The following is a 19,801-nucleotide window of genomic DNA, read 5'->3' as shown; positions in this document are numbered from 1 at the left end:
ACACAGTGAGTAATGTTTTTTTTTTCATTGAAATATAAAGTTTCCTCTAAATTGTACTCTTTGTTGATTCTGGTCCACTTTTTTGTGGTTCTGATTTACATGGTTTCAATTTACACATATTATATTTCTGATAAAAAGCTTTATCTAATCTATTGATATGATAAAAATATCCGTCAACCTTCGTTCGCGAAAAACCACGGCAACTTTTTCGAATGTGTTCTATTATAACTTACCTTTCCAGTTAAGAATTTTATAGTACCCTGTTTTTCGGTATCTGTTTGATTTCATTTTGTATTACTTTCCCCCAATCAATTTTCTCCCAATTGTCATCATAGTGTTTGTCCCTTCGTTTTTGCAATTTAAAACTCATTCTTTTAAATATTTTCATACAAAAATATTATTTTATTTGCTTTTTTTTCACCATAAAATTTTGCATGTTTTCTTTTTCACCTTCTTTCCGCGGTTTTTTCACAAACTTGTAGTTGCTTGTAGATCATTTTGATTTCACCAGTTTGATCACAATATATTTGTATATATTTTAGCCTTAGTCACCTATGGTACAGTACGTTTAATAAGTAGTATAAAAACGAACCCTCACTCCCTCTCTATATGGCGCGACGCCTGCGCATGTCCCTAATGCTTGGCCGTTTATTCTCAAACAAACTTTCGTATTTACAACTTAAAAACAAACGCTTAAAGATATAAGTGTACAAATCAACCTCCCGCCGCTAGCCTACGGATACTTCTAATATGGTCACCCTGATTATTGATTCCTGACACAGCTGTCTCTCTGCCGGACAACAAAACTCTGTGACTCAACTGGCGGACCCCAAACATTCCGATGACTCAGTTCATCTTCGGCCGGCCCAAGTTGTTTTATGGCGTCAGAGCAGATTTTTCGCACACCAACTTTCTCCTTTTCCGGAGCGTTCAGTTTGTGTGTTTGTGTTTGTATGACTATTATGTGTTTCGGCCACATCTCGGACGTGGAAATGCGTACCAGTGAAGAAATTGGAAAAAGTATTGTTAAAAAAAAAAACTAGGGTACGGACTATTTGATTTTAACGAGAGCTACGGCGCTAAGTAAACAATATGACACTCCTGTTACCACTGCCTACTTGTACTTTCTTCGCGCAGCTTTCCCGAGGTAAGCTTTGGGAACCCGGAACCGACACACGGGACACTCCTACGCAGTCCTACCTTTATGGGCTCGCCTAGGTCGGGGCTTTCGCTCCGGTTCGTTCCACACTATGGCACTTGAATGTTGGCCAGCATCACTCGAATTAGACAAACAGCAAACCCCCTTAAGGCGGTTGCAGGATGCGCATTTGGTTTCGGTAGTACTTTGAAAATGGTTACTGTAGTAAAGTTTGTTTGAGCCTTCCTTTTCACATTCGTTGCGATTATTATTGTCGTCGTCAGTTTGCTTTTGAATTGATTTCAACCTCATAAGGAGATTGTTGACTCCTTCTGTTTTGATTTGTAAACGTGTTTCATGATGTTTGTACTGTTTTCTTTGCTAGTTACAACTCTTGCAGTGAATTAAAAGCGCATACCATCCCGGTCAGTAGTGCGATACTTGTTGTGTTTGATTTTAAATTTTAGAAAATTAAAATACGAAAAATTCAATGACACACAGGGTTCATCCCCATTCCTTGACGAAGAATAAATAATAAGCGTAGGCACCACTTCCACTTGGCTGCCCTGTAAATGACTGACTTTCGGAGCGACTCCGGCTGCTCATTCGTCCTTCTTCTTGCGTATCTTGCCCTCGGTCTGGATGGTCTTCGTCACCATCTCGACGCAGTCGGCGATCGACGGTTCCGAACCGTCCTCGCTGTAGTCCTCGCCGGCCATCCGGCTGAGCGTGAGGATGTACGAGCAGGCGATCCGCAGGATGGACAGCTTCGAGAGCTTCTGCGCGTTCGAGTAGGCCGGCACGGCCTTCCGGAGCTTCTCGTAGGCGGCCGAAATTGTGTGGACACGGGTTCGTTCGCGTGCGTTCGCCTCGATCCGTCGCTCGCGCGTCATGTTCTTGTAGTTGCGCGTCTGGGAGCCTCCGGCCGAGCAGGAGCCGGAGGATGAGGTTGCCTTTCCGGAGGATGCCATCGCCATCGTCGTCTCGAGATCGGTGACGGAGTCGTTGGTTCCGTCGAGGGAAGGTGGTGCGTGGGGCTGCACGAACAGCGACGCGGAGGGGTGCACTTGGTGCGGATGGTGGTGACTGAGGTGGTGGTGGTGATGTGGCCAGTCGGGTGAATGCTGTGGCGATGCAAGCGATGACGTCGAGCGGATACTTGACCGGATCGGACTCGAGTGTGGATCTTTGCTCGTGGTGGTACTCTTCTTCGCAACAAGGGCAAGCGGTTGCTGCTGCTCCAGGGAGATCGCCCGGTGAAGCGTGGTGACAGCCGGGTGTCGTATGAGCAGATCGGCCGGATTAGGAATCACCGTTGGGATTCCCGCTGGCGCTGGGCCAGTGTGTTCTACGGAAGGAGGAGCCCACGGGCGGAAGGGGCTGGCGGTGGCACGGGACGAAGGTCGCGGAGAACCAGCTTCGGTCCGTTCCCTTTCCCTCTCCTGTTCCTCCTGCTCCAACTGCTTCCGCTCCTCGTCGTAACGGATGCGCTTCTTCAGCGGAGCCATCAGCTCCATCTCCGCGACGACCCGGAGCGGTTCCGAACTCTTCCGTTTGTTCTTCACCAGCGACATCGCCACACCACCCGCCGCCGCCGCAGGTGGACACGCCGGCAGCTTCGCCTCCGGTACCGAATCCTCGGAACTGGCGTTCTCGGGAGTGATGAGTCCATCGCGCGACCACAGATCTTCCTCGTGCTCCGAGCTACCGGAGTTGAATCCGGAGTCACGTTCCAGCGAAGACATTGCAGCACCTGTTGCAAAAGAAACAAAGGCAAACGATGTGGTTAGAATCCAGACCAAATACCACTTCATTGTGTTCAACTTAAACAGGGTCAGGGTGGAAGTCAAAGAATCGCGACACGGCGAAGAAAACCACCTGACAAACGATACGTACAGGTGGCATCCCCCCCGGACCGGCTCGCAAACAGCAATTCCTCGAGCACATACGAAGAAGAAAGCGAACCCATTCGCCAACTCGCCCAACGCCTTTCAAGAAAGTAAATGTACAGTGGGGGCAGGGGCAAAAAAAAGAAAGAAAACCACCGCCAGCCGTCTGCGCACCAGGTGAGAATGGCGTGATAAAAATAAACGTTACTCCGGTGCGGTGTGCGTGTTCTTCGTGGTTTGCTCGTGCAAGAACGCCCTTATTTTCCCCCCGGCGAGTCAACAAATGACCGGAGCGGAAGTGGTGGCATTAATACCGTTTACTTATTCAGCCCCGTTCCGTCGGACAGACTTGTGTCCGGTTCGGTTGTTTGGTGTTGGCTTTGCCTTCTGTCCGGCGGGGGGTTGCGGTTAAAGCGCGCGCACGTGGGACTCGCTCCGTGTTGCCGTCTCTGTTGGCTTTTCCAATTCCGCTCGAACCCGAAGTGTGTGCGCCTTGGAGTCCGGAGGAACAAACACTCGATCTCGGGTATGATCGGAAATTGCTTCAATCACGTCTCGACACGCTTCCGAGAGTTAAAGGAAGATGTCGGTGTCGGTAGAAATTTCGCTTCAGAACATGTTCATCCAGGGAAAAATAACGTATTTCCATCGTCTCACCTCAACTCAAAAGCAAAAAGATACGAACTCATGTTGATACTAAGGTTTTTATTTATGACAGCAAAATATCGAGGACTGGACACGCGAAAGGGGAATGAATGGTGTGAGCAACGCTTGGCAGATCTCAAAACACTCAAAATTTTCCCCCCGACGCCAACCCCGACTACCGTGGTAGTATCTCACACCTCACCGGAAAGATTTATTAAACTCCCGTCAGATTTAGTAGGTGCCGGCGAGATTCCCTCTCACTTTTCCCGTCTACGGATGTTCTAAAGGCCGCCAGAGTGCGATAATTTATCGATCCGATGACACGTTTCTCATCGTTTTAAAGCTCGTACAACAACATTCATCGCGGTTTGTGGAAAAGGAAACGAATCTTCCCATGCGATGATTTTTACATATAGAACTTTATAGTTGTACGGGCATTGATTGATTTGCCTTTAAGCATCCATCGTTTTTCTTAACCAAGATTTGAACCACAAAAAAAAAACATGCGAAGATTCAAAATGGTGAGATTTGCGTAATCACTGGCGACACCGGGTGGCAGCCGAGGTCGAGCCCACGTCAAGACGAATCGACTCCTCTACCTCGGAGCGTCAAAGCGCAAGCAATCATTTCCCACCACCATCGGTGCATGCGTCGCGCTCCACCATCTCTAATTAGTCGCGCAGCCGGACCCGGTCCAGCTTGCTTCTAAGTATAATTTATGTTTGTTTATGTTTCGATGTTCACCCCCTTCCTCCCTCCAACTCCCTCTTGCCGCGTTAGCGCCAACTGCGCTTCACCTATGTTATGTTTCTTCTGACAAAGTTCCTCCAGTGGATTGTGTCGCGCGCGCGTTGCCCCACGTCGAAATTGTCATTCGCACCAAGGCGCCATAAAAGACGCAGCTTGAAGTCACCGAAACACAACCGCACAGGGAAACCCACCCCTCCCCGGCTTGATGAGGAGAAAGAGCAAATCCGTCCCGGCTCCGCGGGCGCAAATTTATGCAAATCGAAGCACAAACCACCTTAAGACGCCGCCCGCTTCAATGGAGTTCGGCTTCGGGGGACGCCAGAGGCTTCTTATGGAATGCAACAGCAGTCAGCCGACGACGACGATGATGATGATGATGATGATGGTGATGCTGATCGTCGACGGGAGATAAGCCGAAACCGATCGTGTGTACCGATCCGGACACTTTCGTGTCCCCTCTCCCCCGATGACAAATCCGTCCCGAGTTTGGAGTACCACGAAATCGAGTCGCTTTGTTCCACGAAGAGGAACATGTTTATATTTGCTTCTAGTTTCAGCCAACCTCGATCGATCGATCAGCTGTCCGGCGACAATTAAGTGCTACTAGCTGCGTCAACAGCTCGCTACCCGACAACCCGTCGTCCGCAAATGGCACTTCCTTCCTGTGTTTGTGTGTGTTAGTGTGCGCAAACGCGAAAGGGTTCGATTGAATTATGCGCAAGTAATTAATTTCCCTTCGGGTGCCACCGTACCATCCAACTCGGGCCATCCTCTCCGGCCCAGTAGCTGCAAACCGATCGGGTGATGATATGAAGTTATTAATAACGCGCCAAAGTACACGCCGTGCGACGAAACCCTCGACGAGAGACACTCGGGAGCACAGATGCATTAAGGAAGCTGCACCGGCGATGATGATGAATGTAACGATCTATCACGTACGCCATTGTGTGTGCACGCCAGCACCTTCTTCCCCCTCCCGCCAGCTGTGGGGTGTAATGTTTACATGGGGTTGCGCATTAATTAACCCCTCCTGCCTCTAGACGAAACGGAAGCGTGGTGCGGCGGAATGGGCACGTTCGAAACATCCAACCCAAGGCGCCACCGACAGAAGAATTATCTCCGCTTGATGCGCGCACCCTAAGTCCGGCTAATCCTGGTGCAATGTTATCCAATAAATCTGGCACCAAGACCTAAGTCGGCACCGGACGGTCGTTTACACTTGCCGCGGTTGCACTTTGCATACGATGGTGCAGATGGTGCACGTGCAGTACCACGCGCGGGGTTCGGCCGGCTGTAAATTGCCTCGTAAACGTTAATAACTCGACAAACACCTCGCAGTCCGAGGCGCAGGAAGACAGCTCGCGAGTTCAAGACGCGATGACCCGGGAGGCGCGCGCGCTTTTCCGGAAGTCAAAGGTCTGTTGACGCAATCGTGGAGTTCGCAGTCCCGAGGCAGAGAGTGGTTGGTTTGTCACCATATGCGTTGAAACGATACACTGATGATGATTAGTTTTCCGCCTGGAGACACATTTCCAACAACCAGATGGTAGGGCAGTAAAAATTAATAAGAAAAAAGAACCGAACGCTCCGGAATGATGTTCTTAGCGCGAAGCAGCAAACCGAAAGGAACATGGACAAACATTCACAAATCAACGGGAACACGTATCATCCCGATCCGGGTTGGTCAGTCGCACAAACAAAAAAAAAACGCTGTCGTAAAACCGGACGAAATATTATTCAAATTTCTATCACCATTTAGCATCGAAGGCTTCCACTTCTTCGCCCCGGATGCTCCTGCTGCCCGGTTTGCATCCATCTGGTCGGTTTTAAATGATTTTCCATGGCGCCTAGCTTAGCTGTCAACCGGATTCTGCTCTTGATTCTAAAACTTCCTCCCCATTCCCGCCGAAGTTTTGGTTCACCACATGACGATGTCCACGAGATGGGGTTTTATTCGCTCGCGGGAATCTTCATCTCTCTTGCTCACCTTGTTTCGTGATATCGGCTCTTGTTCTTGTTTGTGTGCGCGAGGTAGTAAAGAAGGCAACGTCCTCGCGACCAGAACGAGAATCCTGTCGAGCGAGCGGCAAAACAACAACATTTTCTGCTCCCAAAAAGTGGAGTCGTTATTGTTTTCCCCCCGAAAAAAAATAACCCGGCGCCAGATTGTGCAGAAGAAGCGGCCTTTTCGGGCTTTTCAAGTTCACTCGGTGTAGAGGTACCCACCCTCTTACGTCTACCACTTCCCTCCTCTTCTTCATCGTTCTCCGAGACACGATCGACGATTATTCTTTGCCATTTAGCATTTGTGAACGAACCATCTGGCCACGTTCTGGTTACGTGGCGCCAAGGGGAAGGACCTCGTGAGGAGCTGGTGGTGGTGCATCCTTAAAAGGGAAACCTTTTTCTCCTCCCCACACCCACCCAGCCATGGGTGGGAATGCTTTTTTTATCGCAAACCAGGCATCTGCTGCTGCACGGAAAGTTTTGTGGAAAACAAGAACTGCCGAACTTTGCGCTTGTGTGTGCAGGACACTTTTGCACGACTCTTCGCCGCCCACTGCGGCGCAGACACATTCCGTGACACCCACTTCCAGCGCCAACACGACGCGATCCTCCACCCCGGGCACCACCACCTCCCCCCGTGCACAATCTTAGCGAAGATTGTATTTTTTCCTTTTCGGTACCTTTTCTCCACTTCGCGCATTTTGGGTGTTCATAAATAATCGCCGAATGTTGTCGTCTGCCACAATGGTTGCCCCTCGAACCCACCCACATCCCCGCCGTGTCCCGTACGGCGGTGGCTGCGAATGCACTTATTTTGCATGCAGTTTCGGTCGCTTCGGCGGACAGATAATGATCAACACTTCGGCGACGACCGTACGTTCGTTCACCGACATTTTTCGTTGTTTGACTTTTGTTTTTCTTCTGCGCGCCCCCTTTCCCTTCCTTTTAAACGAAATGCACCGCGCATTGAAAAGGAGAAGACCCGGCTCCCACCCGAATACAACGAAACAGCCGGTGCGAGAATTAAAAAAAACAACACCGTTTTCTTCGCTGCACGAATTAAGTTGATATAAAATTCCACCGAAAGTGGGAAGCGAAGATTTCTTTTCTTCTCGGAGTGGGGAAAGAAAGATGCGCACGGAAATATGTATATTTTAATATTAAATTAACGTGGCGAGTAGGGAACCGAACCAACCAAAAGAGCACCGAAACCACATTCTAAAGAACGAAAGTTGATTGAACGGGGAGCGCGAAGTGGGGAGCAAAAAAATCAAACACCATTTTTCCTCCTTTCTAGAATGTTTTATGATCGCCCTCCATCCGAACGCGTTTGTGCTCTAATAAAATGCACCGGTGGTGTTGAAATTTTCATTGCCAAACCCATTAGCCCCCGCTAGACGATGGCGACATATTCCTCCGCACCTTTCGTACGGCTTTTCTTTTGGGTGCGCCATTTCCACGCTAGCTGCTTCCTTTTGGCATTGGCAGGTACATAGGTTTAGCCGGGGCGAAAACTTTCACCACCCGCTATCAATCAATTAGGAGGCAAAAAAAAAACAGATCTTTATGTGTCACACACCGTTCGCCTTGATTAATATCCTTGCGAAGGTTTCCGTTTCGGTTCTGTTTTTCTGGTCGATCGAAAATAACAAAAACGTGTCTGGGGTTTGTTTTTTTTTTGTTCCTCCTCGCACGAGCGATTACTCCCACAGGAAAAACGTTTCCGAACAGCGATTAAATCACACCACTTCCGGGCGTACGAAGGAAATCCCCAACCAACCCCCAACAGGACGACACAATTATGTAGCTCCTCAAACAAGGAATGGGAGTGCCATTAAGTCCTTCCGGTTCGCCTAATTAGTCGCACCCTGTCTCTCCGTTTCTCTCTCTCTGCGAAGGACTGGCGATTAAGCCAGTTTCAATTTCGGGAGCGATTAGCGACGGATGGATCCCGGCCGGGCTCGGGGAAAATGGCGGCGCGAGGTGACAAGCGGACAAGCCATTCAATCACTCGCAAACCCTCACCAGTGGTGGTTTCAGTGGACTGGGACGAACATCTGGTGTTCTACTTTAACTCCTCGCGAAAGGGGTACCACAGGGGGGAGGGGAGTGGTCGGTGAAGAGTAAGTGATTAAACGCTTCGGGCTACCCACTTTTTTTGTTTCCTGGCACGTTCATCCAATGTAATGGGGTATTGAATTGGTTTATCATCCATTCATCCAGATGGCGCTTATTTTTATATATTCTTTAATTAAAAAGGGTTTTGATAAACGCTCACCAAACATTGAACCCAGTTAATATAAACACACATTTCGGCAAAATTCCCCCGGGGCCACCCCGGAAATGACACATAAATCCCGGGTCGGGTGTGTCGCGTAACAAAACGCATCAAGCGTTACGCGTGCGTTACTCGTCCTTCTTTGGACTAAACGACGCTAAACCATCCGCCCTTTCCATCCTCTCAACCCCTCATCGCACACTGGGTCACGTCGGCGACCTCATTCGCCTCATCCTCGCCGCAACCGACTCCAGCAATTACGGGGTAAAATTGCATCATGTTAATAAATTGACAGTAATTTATTCCCTCCACCACCACCGTCGTCGTGGTCCTCATCAGCACTACCCAGGGGGGGGTGTGTAACAAAAACAACGCTACAACTGTCATTGCCGCCCCGGGCATGGCGCTTTATTGTTAGCTTATTTGCGTACCCGGTACGATACCGCCGATTGCAATAACGGATTTAAAATGGTTCGAATCGGTTCGATTCGGTTCGGAACGCCGTGGGATGAAGATGGGAAGGAAGTTAAATGACCAGCGTGCGGGGGGGGAGGAAAAAACCTGTCCAACAACGACGAACAGGGGAGGCAATAGGGTGTTTGTTTTAAAATGTAAATTGCAACGGCTGGCATGCAGCGGCATTCCTTATGCGGAGTGCGCCTACTTAGATCCACATTCCCTTTTTCCATCCAGCAACATCACACAGGCACAACATTGAATGCCATCAACCCCTCGGGGCGAAGGTTTGCGTTGTTTTAATCCACAATTCTAAACATCGGGGTTTTGCGCTTAAACGTTGCGGCGTACGTACGTATTGAGATGTCAATTGGACGGAAGCATGATTGGCGCCGATGTGCGTGGCGCCATCGTTCCTCTATACAACGGCAATGTTGTTGTTGACACGCACGTTTTGTTTACCCGGCTTGCTCGGGAGGGGGTGTTGATGCTGGAGTGTATTTACACTATGACGGATGGGTCCCGCACTGAAATACGCCACATCAAACCAAAACAAGGCGGAGTGAGGGGGAACCAAACACAACTTCGCACCCTCCCATCAGCAATAAAGGGAGTAAACATAAACCAAAAAGTTCGATCCGCTTAAATCCGATCGACAAAATCGGCCCCCCGAACGAAGTCGGTTAACTTTTTGCATACAAAGAGACGAGAAAGGAAAGGAATAATAAAAAAACGAAAACGGGGGAAAAAACAAAAGCGGAAACAACCGGCCCTCATTTTTGCATCATTAACCAGCAAAAGGTCCTGGACCTCCGTTCCGTTTCCAACGCAGAACGAGCGGTGGAACGACGAGCGCTAAATAAACTGCCAATTTGTTTGTGTGCTTATATTTACTTAATCGGCTTCCTGCGTGGCTGACGATCGATCGGGAACGGGAAAACGCAAAAGGGGAAGGGACGACACGAGCAGGGAGAGTGTGTTGTGGAGATTTTCTTTCTCGTGTTTCATGTTTTGCTCATTGGTTTTGTGCGCGGAGATCAATTCCAGGAGGGGATGTAGGGAACTGGGAAAATAAATTGTAACTTAACGCCCGCCTGCTTCCATTTCCCATGCACGCCCCAATCCAAGGCGAGTTCGGTTGCATCGCTGACGACGACGCCATATGTTACGCTGCATTGGGGAAGCCGATGGTCGTACTTGCCCTGGGGAAGGGCTGGGCCGGAGATTTGGGGTGGTGATGCGAGCAAGTGCAGCACAAGAGCCCGGAAAAGACGTTCGGTGTGTGTTGACAGACCCCGCCAGGGTTGAAGATTTGTTATCCCGGAGCACGGAAAGGGGACGAGAACGTGGCTTCCAGAAGGACGCTATGGGTTTTGCGGTTCAACTCGTTACATTGAACTCTTGCTCTGCCACTCTTCAATGGGGGGGAAGGAAAAGTGGCGGCGAGGTGCGTCTCGAGCTGCTGGCGCCATCTGTCGCCGGCGTTGTCGGGACGACGATTCCGATATGTACCCAACCTCCCGGTCCTAAATCCTATTTCCAGAATCTGTGATGTCGGACCCACTGGTGAATCTCCGTTACTTCTCGGAAGAGGAGGATAGCGTTCAACAAGCACGATTTTTTGGCTTCCGCCAGATGAAGGTGAAGACGGTGTTGTTATGTTTTTTATATAATACTCTCTTCATTTAATGCTTCTTCCATTTGTCTCCCACCATTATCCAACCAGGACACCCTCGAACTCACTGGGTTCGGTTGCTTCTTCCTTATTTTCCGGGTTCAATTTACGGAAGGTTCACCGAATGCAGATCCACCAGCGTGTGCGTGAATGTGCCCGGTTGTGGCTGCGATTGATTACATTCAGCAACATTCTTCCCGAGACAGGGAAGCGAATCTTTAAAAAAAGGGAACTCCAAAAAAGGTGGCGGCTACTTCTGGCAACGGTTTTCTTCGCTGCATTTTGCGGTTTCGTCTTTTGCACTTATTGTACCTCTTCGCTTGCTCGTGAAGTGGCTCCACCCAACCTTTCGGTTGACGTTCACTACGCCAAACGGTTCGGTCCCTCGGGAATGGTACGGTCGAAAGGATACCCGAGGGCCGACAGTCCGAAAACGCCGGCGGTGGCGGCGACTATCGCTAGTTTTCATCTTCGGACGTTTTTTTTTTTTGGAGCCCGCCGGTTCCACAGTTTGCCGCCGGGATTGGCGCCCGAAAGCCGACACCGAAAAAGGATGCAGCATTTTGCAATCCCGTCCGCAACAGGAAGACGGAGGACGTAGCACCAGAGGAGAGCAAGATGAACTCGCTTGCTGTCGCGCTGAACTAAAACGAACACAAGAATCCCTTCATCCTAAAAGGCGATGGTGATCTAACTCTGGCCGTTGTTTTTGGGGGTCGGCAGTACGGGACCAATGGATTGCCGGTCGTTATTAATTTCGCTTCCCGAAGCCCTCTGCTGGTTGTGTTTTGGGCTTCTTTCCTCTTTTTTCCATCAAGCGCATCGCATAATCTTCCACCATCGGGGCGCAACCTTGCAGGCGGTAAACATTGGCGAACCTTTTGGCGACTTTCGAGGTATCGCTGGTGGAGATTTGTTAGGTTAGATCCTTCTGGGACGGTCCCCGGCTGGCCTAGGAGGATGTGGCAAAGAACCGTTCGGACCCGTTGGGGATCGCTTCGCAAACCTTCTGGCCAGGTGACGGCAACAGAGCCAGCCCGCGACAAAGAGTCGCGATCATCTTTCAGGGTGTTTTCAGGCGTCCTTCTTTCATCCTTCTCCAAGTGGGAGAAAAAGCCAAAAGGAAGTAATTTGAAAGATGGTAGAAAAATAAACGCGCAAGGTTCTCTTCTCTTTTTGTTAAAGCCCAAACACCAGATATCCTTTCGCGTGAGACACTTAACAACTGGAACTTCCGTGTCATTTCGCCGGAATTGAAACACGCTTGAGTTGTTTTTCAATTTCGAAATATTTCGCTTTTATGTCGGTACACTTCGGGGAGCAGCTAATTTTCGGCTGCCAAATTTTATTTCCGTTCATCGCTCGCGATGCAAACGAACCACATACAAAGTAGTTAACTCATTAAACTAAAACTGTAATGGATAAGCAAACGAGCGGATTGTTTGGTTTGGAGTGAGCAGGGGGATAGGGGAGGGGAGCAATAAAACGGTGATCCAGTTTGCTGCTCCGGTGGAAAATTAAGAGTTCGCTCGTAAACGGGTGCAACCCGGGATGAACTCTCGACCTGGTGGAAAATTCGCGGCCCAAGATCCTCAATAAAAACAACATCATCCCCTCCGCCCCGTAATGGAGCCGTAAAGTTTTTATTAGCTCCCTGCAATCAAGCAGAGCTCTCGGGCGGATGAAAATTTTAATCTTACGACCCGGACGACGACGACGTGGTGCGCCACGTTCTCTGCCGAGTGTCTGCGCGCGTGATTCGAGGCGAACGGTGATATGTTCCTAATTAACCGACTGCAAACGGCAACCGGAACGGATTCCCAGAGTGCCGACGAGGCGAGAGATGTCGAGGATAAATTATCTTCATCGGATGCGCCACCTGCACGCGCGTTACGCGGTTGCGTTAATAACACACTTTACGCTTTTCCGCCCGACAGCACGACACCCCGCACGCAGAGACACATACACACACACACACACACGGAGAGGGTGGGGATGAACGCCCGGTGAACTAATAATGTACAACCCTCCGCCCGGCCTGGCAATAAAAAGCACATGTGCGCGGTTGTGGCAGCGCATGATTGGAAAACCCGATGTTGCTGAGGAACTCGGCACTCTACAACTTTTCCACGCCATCCATCTTACGCGCCGGGTTGAGTGAAAAACTTTAGAATGGGAAACATCTTGCCGCTGTGACGCTATCAAAACATTTGTCGTGCTCGTTTTTGTTTTCTTTTTGTTTTTTCTTGTGTGAAATCTCATTTTAAGGGGGCCATTTTCCCGCCCACTCCTGCGATCGAACAACGGACATAAAACTTCCCAGCCCCAGATTTTGTTCGGTGGCGCAATGGGCGAAATGATGAAAAACCTTTCTGCCCACGGAGTGTTTGCATGGAGTGGGCAAGGGAAGGAAATATTTTTCCCCGAAGAATACACAAACAACGCGTCCGGTCGGATGAACTACCGCGCGCGCGGGTTGACATTCCAACGCTGTCAAAACTAGCGAGCGGATGGAAAATCCCCCGCCATACGCCTACTGTGAGTTGCGCGTCCTCGCGGTGACGGATGGCGCTCGGGAAAGCGATCCATCAACAGCTCCAATCCGGAGTGGATTTACCCCGGGTCGACCGATCGCGGGTGGTAGATCACAGGAAATGGCATCCAATTAGAAAAACGAAGAGAAGGCTTAGGCAAGCGATTCTTAACGCACGGTGGAAAATAGATCCTCTCCCTCCCAACCGCGTGTCCGCGTTTGATACGAAACATTCTCTCGAGCGTTGGAGACACACACATCCCGCCAATGACACAATGACAAATTATGCTTGGCATCTCGGTGGAACGCAAGGTGTCCGCGTGTCGTATTCTTTACCCCTGCGCCCTGAGACCAGATTAGAACATCACCGAATTCCTTTGCGTGCCGAAAGGAAATAATATCTACTCGCGGGACAGAGAAGCCAAAGACTGACCAGTCGAGAAACGGGAGAGAACCGGATTTAGATAAGTATGTTTGGTTTCGCCTCCCTCGTCAGCTTCGGATCGATGTCTTCTCACGGGGGCATCCGGGTGGCGCCCTTGTTGAATTTAGTATCTTTCTTAATCCACCCCTTAGAGGCATTCGAGACCAGGTGGACGATTGGAGCCATGCTTCATCTCCATTCCACTCTGGGGCATAATTATACCCGAACCCTTTGTTTGAAAGCTGGAGATAAAATGGTGACATCTGGAAAAACACGTTTTGTTTTGAGAACTTTATCGACCAGAACTCCGACGCGGAACTCGAGCGAGAAACTCCAAGGGAACCGAAGTTGCGTGAAGTGTCATAAAACAGTGGCCGAGAATTCATGGAACCAATGCCGATGGATGGAGACATCTTTCCCCGAAGCCAGACACTCTCGGGAGCCCAGATGAATCAATTACAGCTCCATAAATTTGCCGTCCACTGCACTCCACCGTCCAGCGCAGACGGTAAACAGACGGTCGCGTCGACGGTGACGTCAACCAATAGTATGTTCGGTTTGCCGTACCATTCGACCGGTTCCGCCAGCTTCTTGCCCCGACATTGGACGCCAATCGCTCCCCGCAAAGCCGACACACAACGAACACGCTTTGTTCCTTCCGGGAGAATCAATCCCGCGTCGTTCGGCTTCGTCTATCCGACCAGATGGCGTTCTCAACGAGACCGCCCTTCAAGTCCAGCGCCGTCTGACCAGTCACTGTGTGTTTATGCGTGTTTTTATGTGCGTTTTGGACGATGGAGGATTGTCGTACGCGATACTCCTGGATGTCGTGCAAACGAGCCGGCCCTTCGTAGCCGTTCTTCCTCACCCCGGAAAATGTGCAAACAAATGATAAGCGTCGAGGTTGTGTTTGAACATCTGGACCAGGCGCTGATCCCACTCACTCCCTTTCCTTCGTGCGCCAAAATGGGACATCTGCAATAGGGTGAGGTCAACGAAGTTGGTCACATCGAGTGGGGGGCCCCCCATGGTAGGATGAGTTTAACAGACGACAACTGTGTGACGAGTTGCCCACACTATCGTACTCCCCGCCTTTTTTCAAAGGGGCTGGAATCAGATGGCCGAATTCGAATTCTCGGGAAGCTAAGTTTAGATTTAGACCGAACTTTGGTGCCCATTTGTATAACGTCTGGGAAAAAGATCTTTAGCGGCTGAAGTCGTGAGAAACTCGGCCTTATCCCAGAATACGCCCCTGCCGAATCGGGACGGTCCAACCCACCGCACATGTCATTCATATTCCTTCATCCGAAGGTTCTCCGAAACGAATCCTTGTGAAGTTCCTCGGAAGCGCGAAAAGATGAAACCATGCAAAAACACGGCCTAGAACCCATCTGCACCGTTTTGAGCCGTTTATCAAATTGAAGCGCTCCGGAGGTCATTTATTAAAGACGGGCAGGAAAAAAAGAAACAAAATACGTCTGCATAACGCTCCAAGAGAAGGAAATGGACACACACACCATTCGCATCCAAGTTCGCATCTGCATCGGATCATCATCATCATCATCAACCCAGGGCGGGATTTGAAACACGCTAGGCCACAAGGAGGCTGCCTCTGCTGGATCTATAATTATACACCACCCGGGCCCCCAAAAACTGGCCGGATGCGAACTGCGCCGTGCTCCAGAGCGTCGCCCATTCATAAGCTTCGGCTGGGAGGGAAGATTTCGCTAGCCGTCCTCCCCGAGAAAAATCCCCTCCCAATTGCGGCTGCACCTTCCGAGAAGAAAAGTCACTCCCGGGTCATTCGTGGCGGCGCTGAAGTGATATGTTTCAGAATCGGAAAGATTAGGGCTGTCCGTGTGTTTTTGGGAAGCGCTGGCGGATGTTGCCGTGCTTCGGTTACGCCTTCCCACCGGTTCGAAGAACGTTTGCTTCTGGATAGAGGCGAGACGAAATTAATCATCCAGTGCCTTCCCGGCGTACATCCGGTCGAGAACTATAGTTATATTTATATAAATGTTTGGAGAAAGAACTTTCGCACTCTCGCTCGCTCCACCCGGACTTCTGTGGCAAATCTAGAATAGGAACACCTCAGAATTGTTGGGGATTCCAAAAAGTCTAGCTAGAAGGAGAAAGACCGAGAGAGAATGTGCGCCCTTTTGGTAGATAAAGGCACGCAAATAGAATCTACGGTGAACTCCTCCCGCCTTTGATGTGTGTATCCGGTGCCGGCTTTTAGTCGTTGCAGATGTCACCGCTCGACTTCCTTTGAGCTAATTAAATGCAGCGCAAGGTACCGACGATGGCGCACGATGGCAACATCAAATGTCACGCTTTGCTGTCACGCCGATGAACCGATCTCCGAACACAAGTCATCTTCGTTCATCTTTTACCAGCGCGCATCTTGTCCAGACTCGATACGAGCGCGGATTGAGTGATTTATGAACGAGCGTGCGAGGTGTGGACACACGAGCCCACCTCACCCGTCCCCCTGCACTTGCCGCCCCTTTAAAGGCCCGGTGCGACATTCCAACGGTATGTATGTCCAATCCAACCCCTTTACCACCGTCTCCGGCTGGAAATTATTTGCGCACGGGGTGCGCGATCGCCAATTAAAATCCGAACGCAAACGGGCGCCACTAATAAATGACATAATTACAACGTGCGAGGAGCCCCGTCAGCCAGTTAGTGGGGGGGGAGGCACGAGCACTCGTGTCTCGTCTGGCGCGGACATATGTGGACTCCGCGAAGTAGTCAGCCGGCAATTACTCTTCTACGCACGCTTTCGCGCCGTGCGGCTTACTCAAGAGTCCATTGCGTCGCCACAAGTACGCGTTCGGTGTCGGTGTACTCACTCGGGCACCCCACACCCAGTTTGGAGGGCTACTTCTGGAAGATGGGCACAGAAATCTTGGCAGCTGTCGCCCCCGGGCAGGGCGTTTAATTACTTCCGCTGAACTTGAGGGTGGGACAAATTGATGGCACGCACCCGTGCAGGCGATAGTTTCCTAATCGCTGGAGATGAGTCAACTCACACTCTTTGGAAACATGACTTTTTTTTGGGTGTTAAACTCCTAAGGTAGGTAAAGTTAAGATATCGGTGGAAGAAACTTAAGGACTAACGGTACAGATTAGCGGTACTCAAAAATTTCCCGTGGGAATCCTGACACAGACCTCCACAAGGATTGCCCATCGCTTTTTCCCACGATCCGTTCGCCGACTGAGACTAACTGCAAGGATCACGTGATCGGCGATGACTTACCTTTTAGCAGCATCGCAGCCCGTTGGTCCTCCGACAGGTTCGGGTACAGCTTCGCTAGCGTGCTCATGGCCTCGCTCCACATTTGGGAGTTGTGCGGAAAGCAAAACATGCGTAGGCCTTTGAAGAAATCCTCCGTGCTTCGGCCGCTGGACGTTGGTCCAAGGAAACAAGGAACGAAAAGCAAAAACTTCGGAACACAGAACAACGGGAACGCACAAATTTCACACGCTGCCCTCTGCGATAATTTCCTTCGGAGCCTGCTTTTCCTTTGCCTCTTCGCTCCGTACTTTTGTATTCCTTTTGCCCTACCGCGCGTTTCGCTATTGCGTTTACTTTTCGCAAAACTTTCTTATGTCACAACACTCGATAGCAGGGGCAGCTCTTCGCTCTCCTGCCCTGCCTTGCCGTCGTCACACGTTTTTCTTCGAGCTTCTAGCTATCTGTTGAAGCGCGCTTATCGCTTGCTTTATTTTTATCTCTGACTCCTTCAGGGTTGTTTTTTTCTGCCTCTTTGGCTCTTTTCCCTTCCCCTCTCGTGCTCCCCGCTGGGGCTTGGTTCACAAAACGCCACACGTACACACCAACACTCACATTGACACGGAAGATTTGCGAAAAACTAGGGCTCCTCCAAAAAACCCTACGATGGATCACTTTTCCCACCACAAGCCCACGCCGATGATGATGTCTAACGTCGAAATTTCTTCTCGTTCGTCACTTACAGCCGGAAAATCCGAAATACTATGTGTGTGTGTGTTTGTTGTAAATGCACAGTAAAAGCCACCAATTAATCGTGGCCACTGAAGGTTGCGGGATGAATCATGGATTCAAAAGTTGCCGTTGGGTTTTCGCTTCGCCTCCGAACCTTTCCGCTTTGCTTTCCGATTGTCGTGCGCGATAAATCTGGCAATTCGTTTCTGGTATTTATTCTTTCCCTTCTCCCTTTCGAGTATCCTTTTGTATCCGATCGTGCGATAACGCTTCCGGTTGCGGGTTGATCGACTGCACAGGAAATGCACATCCAAAATTCCAATCGAGTTCCCTTGTTGCTTTTACGTTGTAAATAACGGGCAGGAAAAATAACCGTACACAAACACTACGCAGTTAAAAAAAACGGGGTAAAACAGAAATAAAACCAGACACTCTTTTTCTCTACGGGGGCGCGTGTACCCAATGCACGTGCACATCCGGCGTGCGGAAGGAATCACTTGAACTTCCGGTGGCAAACGCGGCCGTCGATGTGCGTCCGCCAGGCGATGACTTCGAAGACTGATTGCTCCCTGCACGTGCGAGCCGTCTTTTGGAGGGTATCGTTTTCCACCCTGAAGAATAACACTGTGCTTCCGTTTTCCTTTTGCACTCCCCGGCGACTGTCACGGCGACAACACTCCGCTTGTGCGTTATTGGTAGTACTCACAGGCTCAGCAGCTTCTTGCGCTGGTTCCAACTTCACGTCTCATCGCGAGAACGTACGATTTGTAACTAAATGTGCCGGCTGCGATGCTGCGAGCTGCTGGCCGTCGAAATTGTAAGCACTCAATTCGGGTCTGTAAACGTCGCGACGAGCGGTAGAGTTCTGCTCTCTTGCGAATGCTCTCGCTCTCGTTATGTCGCGCTCTTTAGTATTGCGTTCTCATTTTTCCCCGTCAATGTCTCAATCACCCCTTCTTGTTTTGTCAATCGTAACAACTAACGGTGAGAGAAAACGCATTACTTGAGTGAGAGAGAAAAAGCAAATCGCGAGAGACAAATCGTATGAGAGAGTGCACTTGCACCGGCACCGGTGCTTGTGTTCTCTCTCTCGTTCGTACGCCTGCACCGGCTGTAGCGCGTTCGAGCTGCACTTGTTTTGTTTGTTTGCCATCTCTCTTTCACCGGCCCTTCGGTCCCCTGGCACCGTGCACAATGCACAAGGAGCCGTCATCAGGTGCAGAGCGCCACAAGTTATGAGCCATCAGCAGCAGCAGCAGCAGCATCCGCACCGTGGGGTGTGAGAGAACATAATTTTTATGCTTTTTGGTCCTCCCTCTTTCTACCGTGTTGTTCCATCATGATTCGCGTTCCATCGGGATGGGTTTGCTATTTATTGCTCTTTTTTATTTTGATTGATGCAAAACTCAAATTGTTTGATGAGAACATGAATGAAACACCTGCAATTGTTACATTTATCCAAGTGATTCAGTGAGGATAACTAGGAAAACGGAAGCTTATAGTGTTGGTAATTTTCGGAAGCTGGTTTCGGATGGGAAAGAATCTCAATTCATGTGTGCTACTAGATCATTACACTGTATTTTTATGTTTTTGTCTTTGGGTTTTAAAGGTGAACCAAGCATATGCAAAAGTAATGATTTTCTAATAGATTCATATATAGCGTTGCCTTATGCTGATCTTTCGAATGATCTTGACTTTGTTTTGCAATTGTGCCCATTAAAAACGCATTTATATGCCAACTCGATCATGACATTCTTCCTGTACATTGATTACTGTGGCAAGGACTTTTCCTACGTGATAGTGAAAATCCATCAACATATCTAATTACATTCAACAGATTGCACTATCTTCCACGTGTGGTGAAATTTTTCTTTTTGTTTTGCTCAAAAATAAATTTGGATAAATTGTGTAAGCAATGTCACCAAGTCACGAGTATAGCCATACCATTATTGGCAGATAAGATGCTTTAAATAACCTGACGAAAATAAATCTGTTTGACGTTTTGCTATGTTTAGCCTGCTGATGACACACAGCTT

The 19,801-nt window shown here is 49.6% G+C and overlaps 1 protein-coding gene across 1 annotated transcript; it reads right to left on the bottom strand.

Moving 5' to 3' along the window:
* Nucleotides 1-1,740: 1,740 nt before the first annotated feature.
* Nucleotides 1,741-17,139, bottom strand: LOC131281619 (transcription factor Atoh8). Its single transcript, XM_058310962.1, has 2 exons — nt 17,058-17,139; nt 1,741-2,891 (listed from the first exon to the last, which is right to left on the bottom strand). The coding sequence occupies exons 1-2, from the start codon at nt 17,137-17,139 to the stop codon at nt 1,741-1,743; spliced, it is 1,233 nt and encodes a 410-aa protein (XP_058166945.1).
* Between the last annotated feature and the right edge of the window lie 2,662 nt (nt 17,140-19,801).

Source organism: Anopheles ziemanni, chromosome 2, assembly GCF_943734765.1.
Source record: "Anopheles ziemanni chromosome 2, idAnoZiCoDA_A2_x.2, whole genome shotgun sequence".
In the NCBI taxonomy this organism is placed as follows: domain Eukaryota; kingdom Metazoa; phylum Arthropoda; class Insecta; order Diptera; family Culicidae; genus Anopheles; species Anopheles ziemanni.
This window is presented reverse-complemented; position numbering and strand designations above follow the sequence as displayed.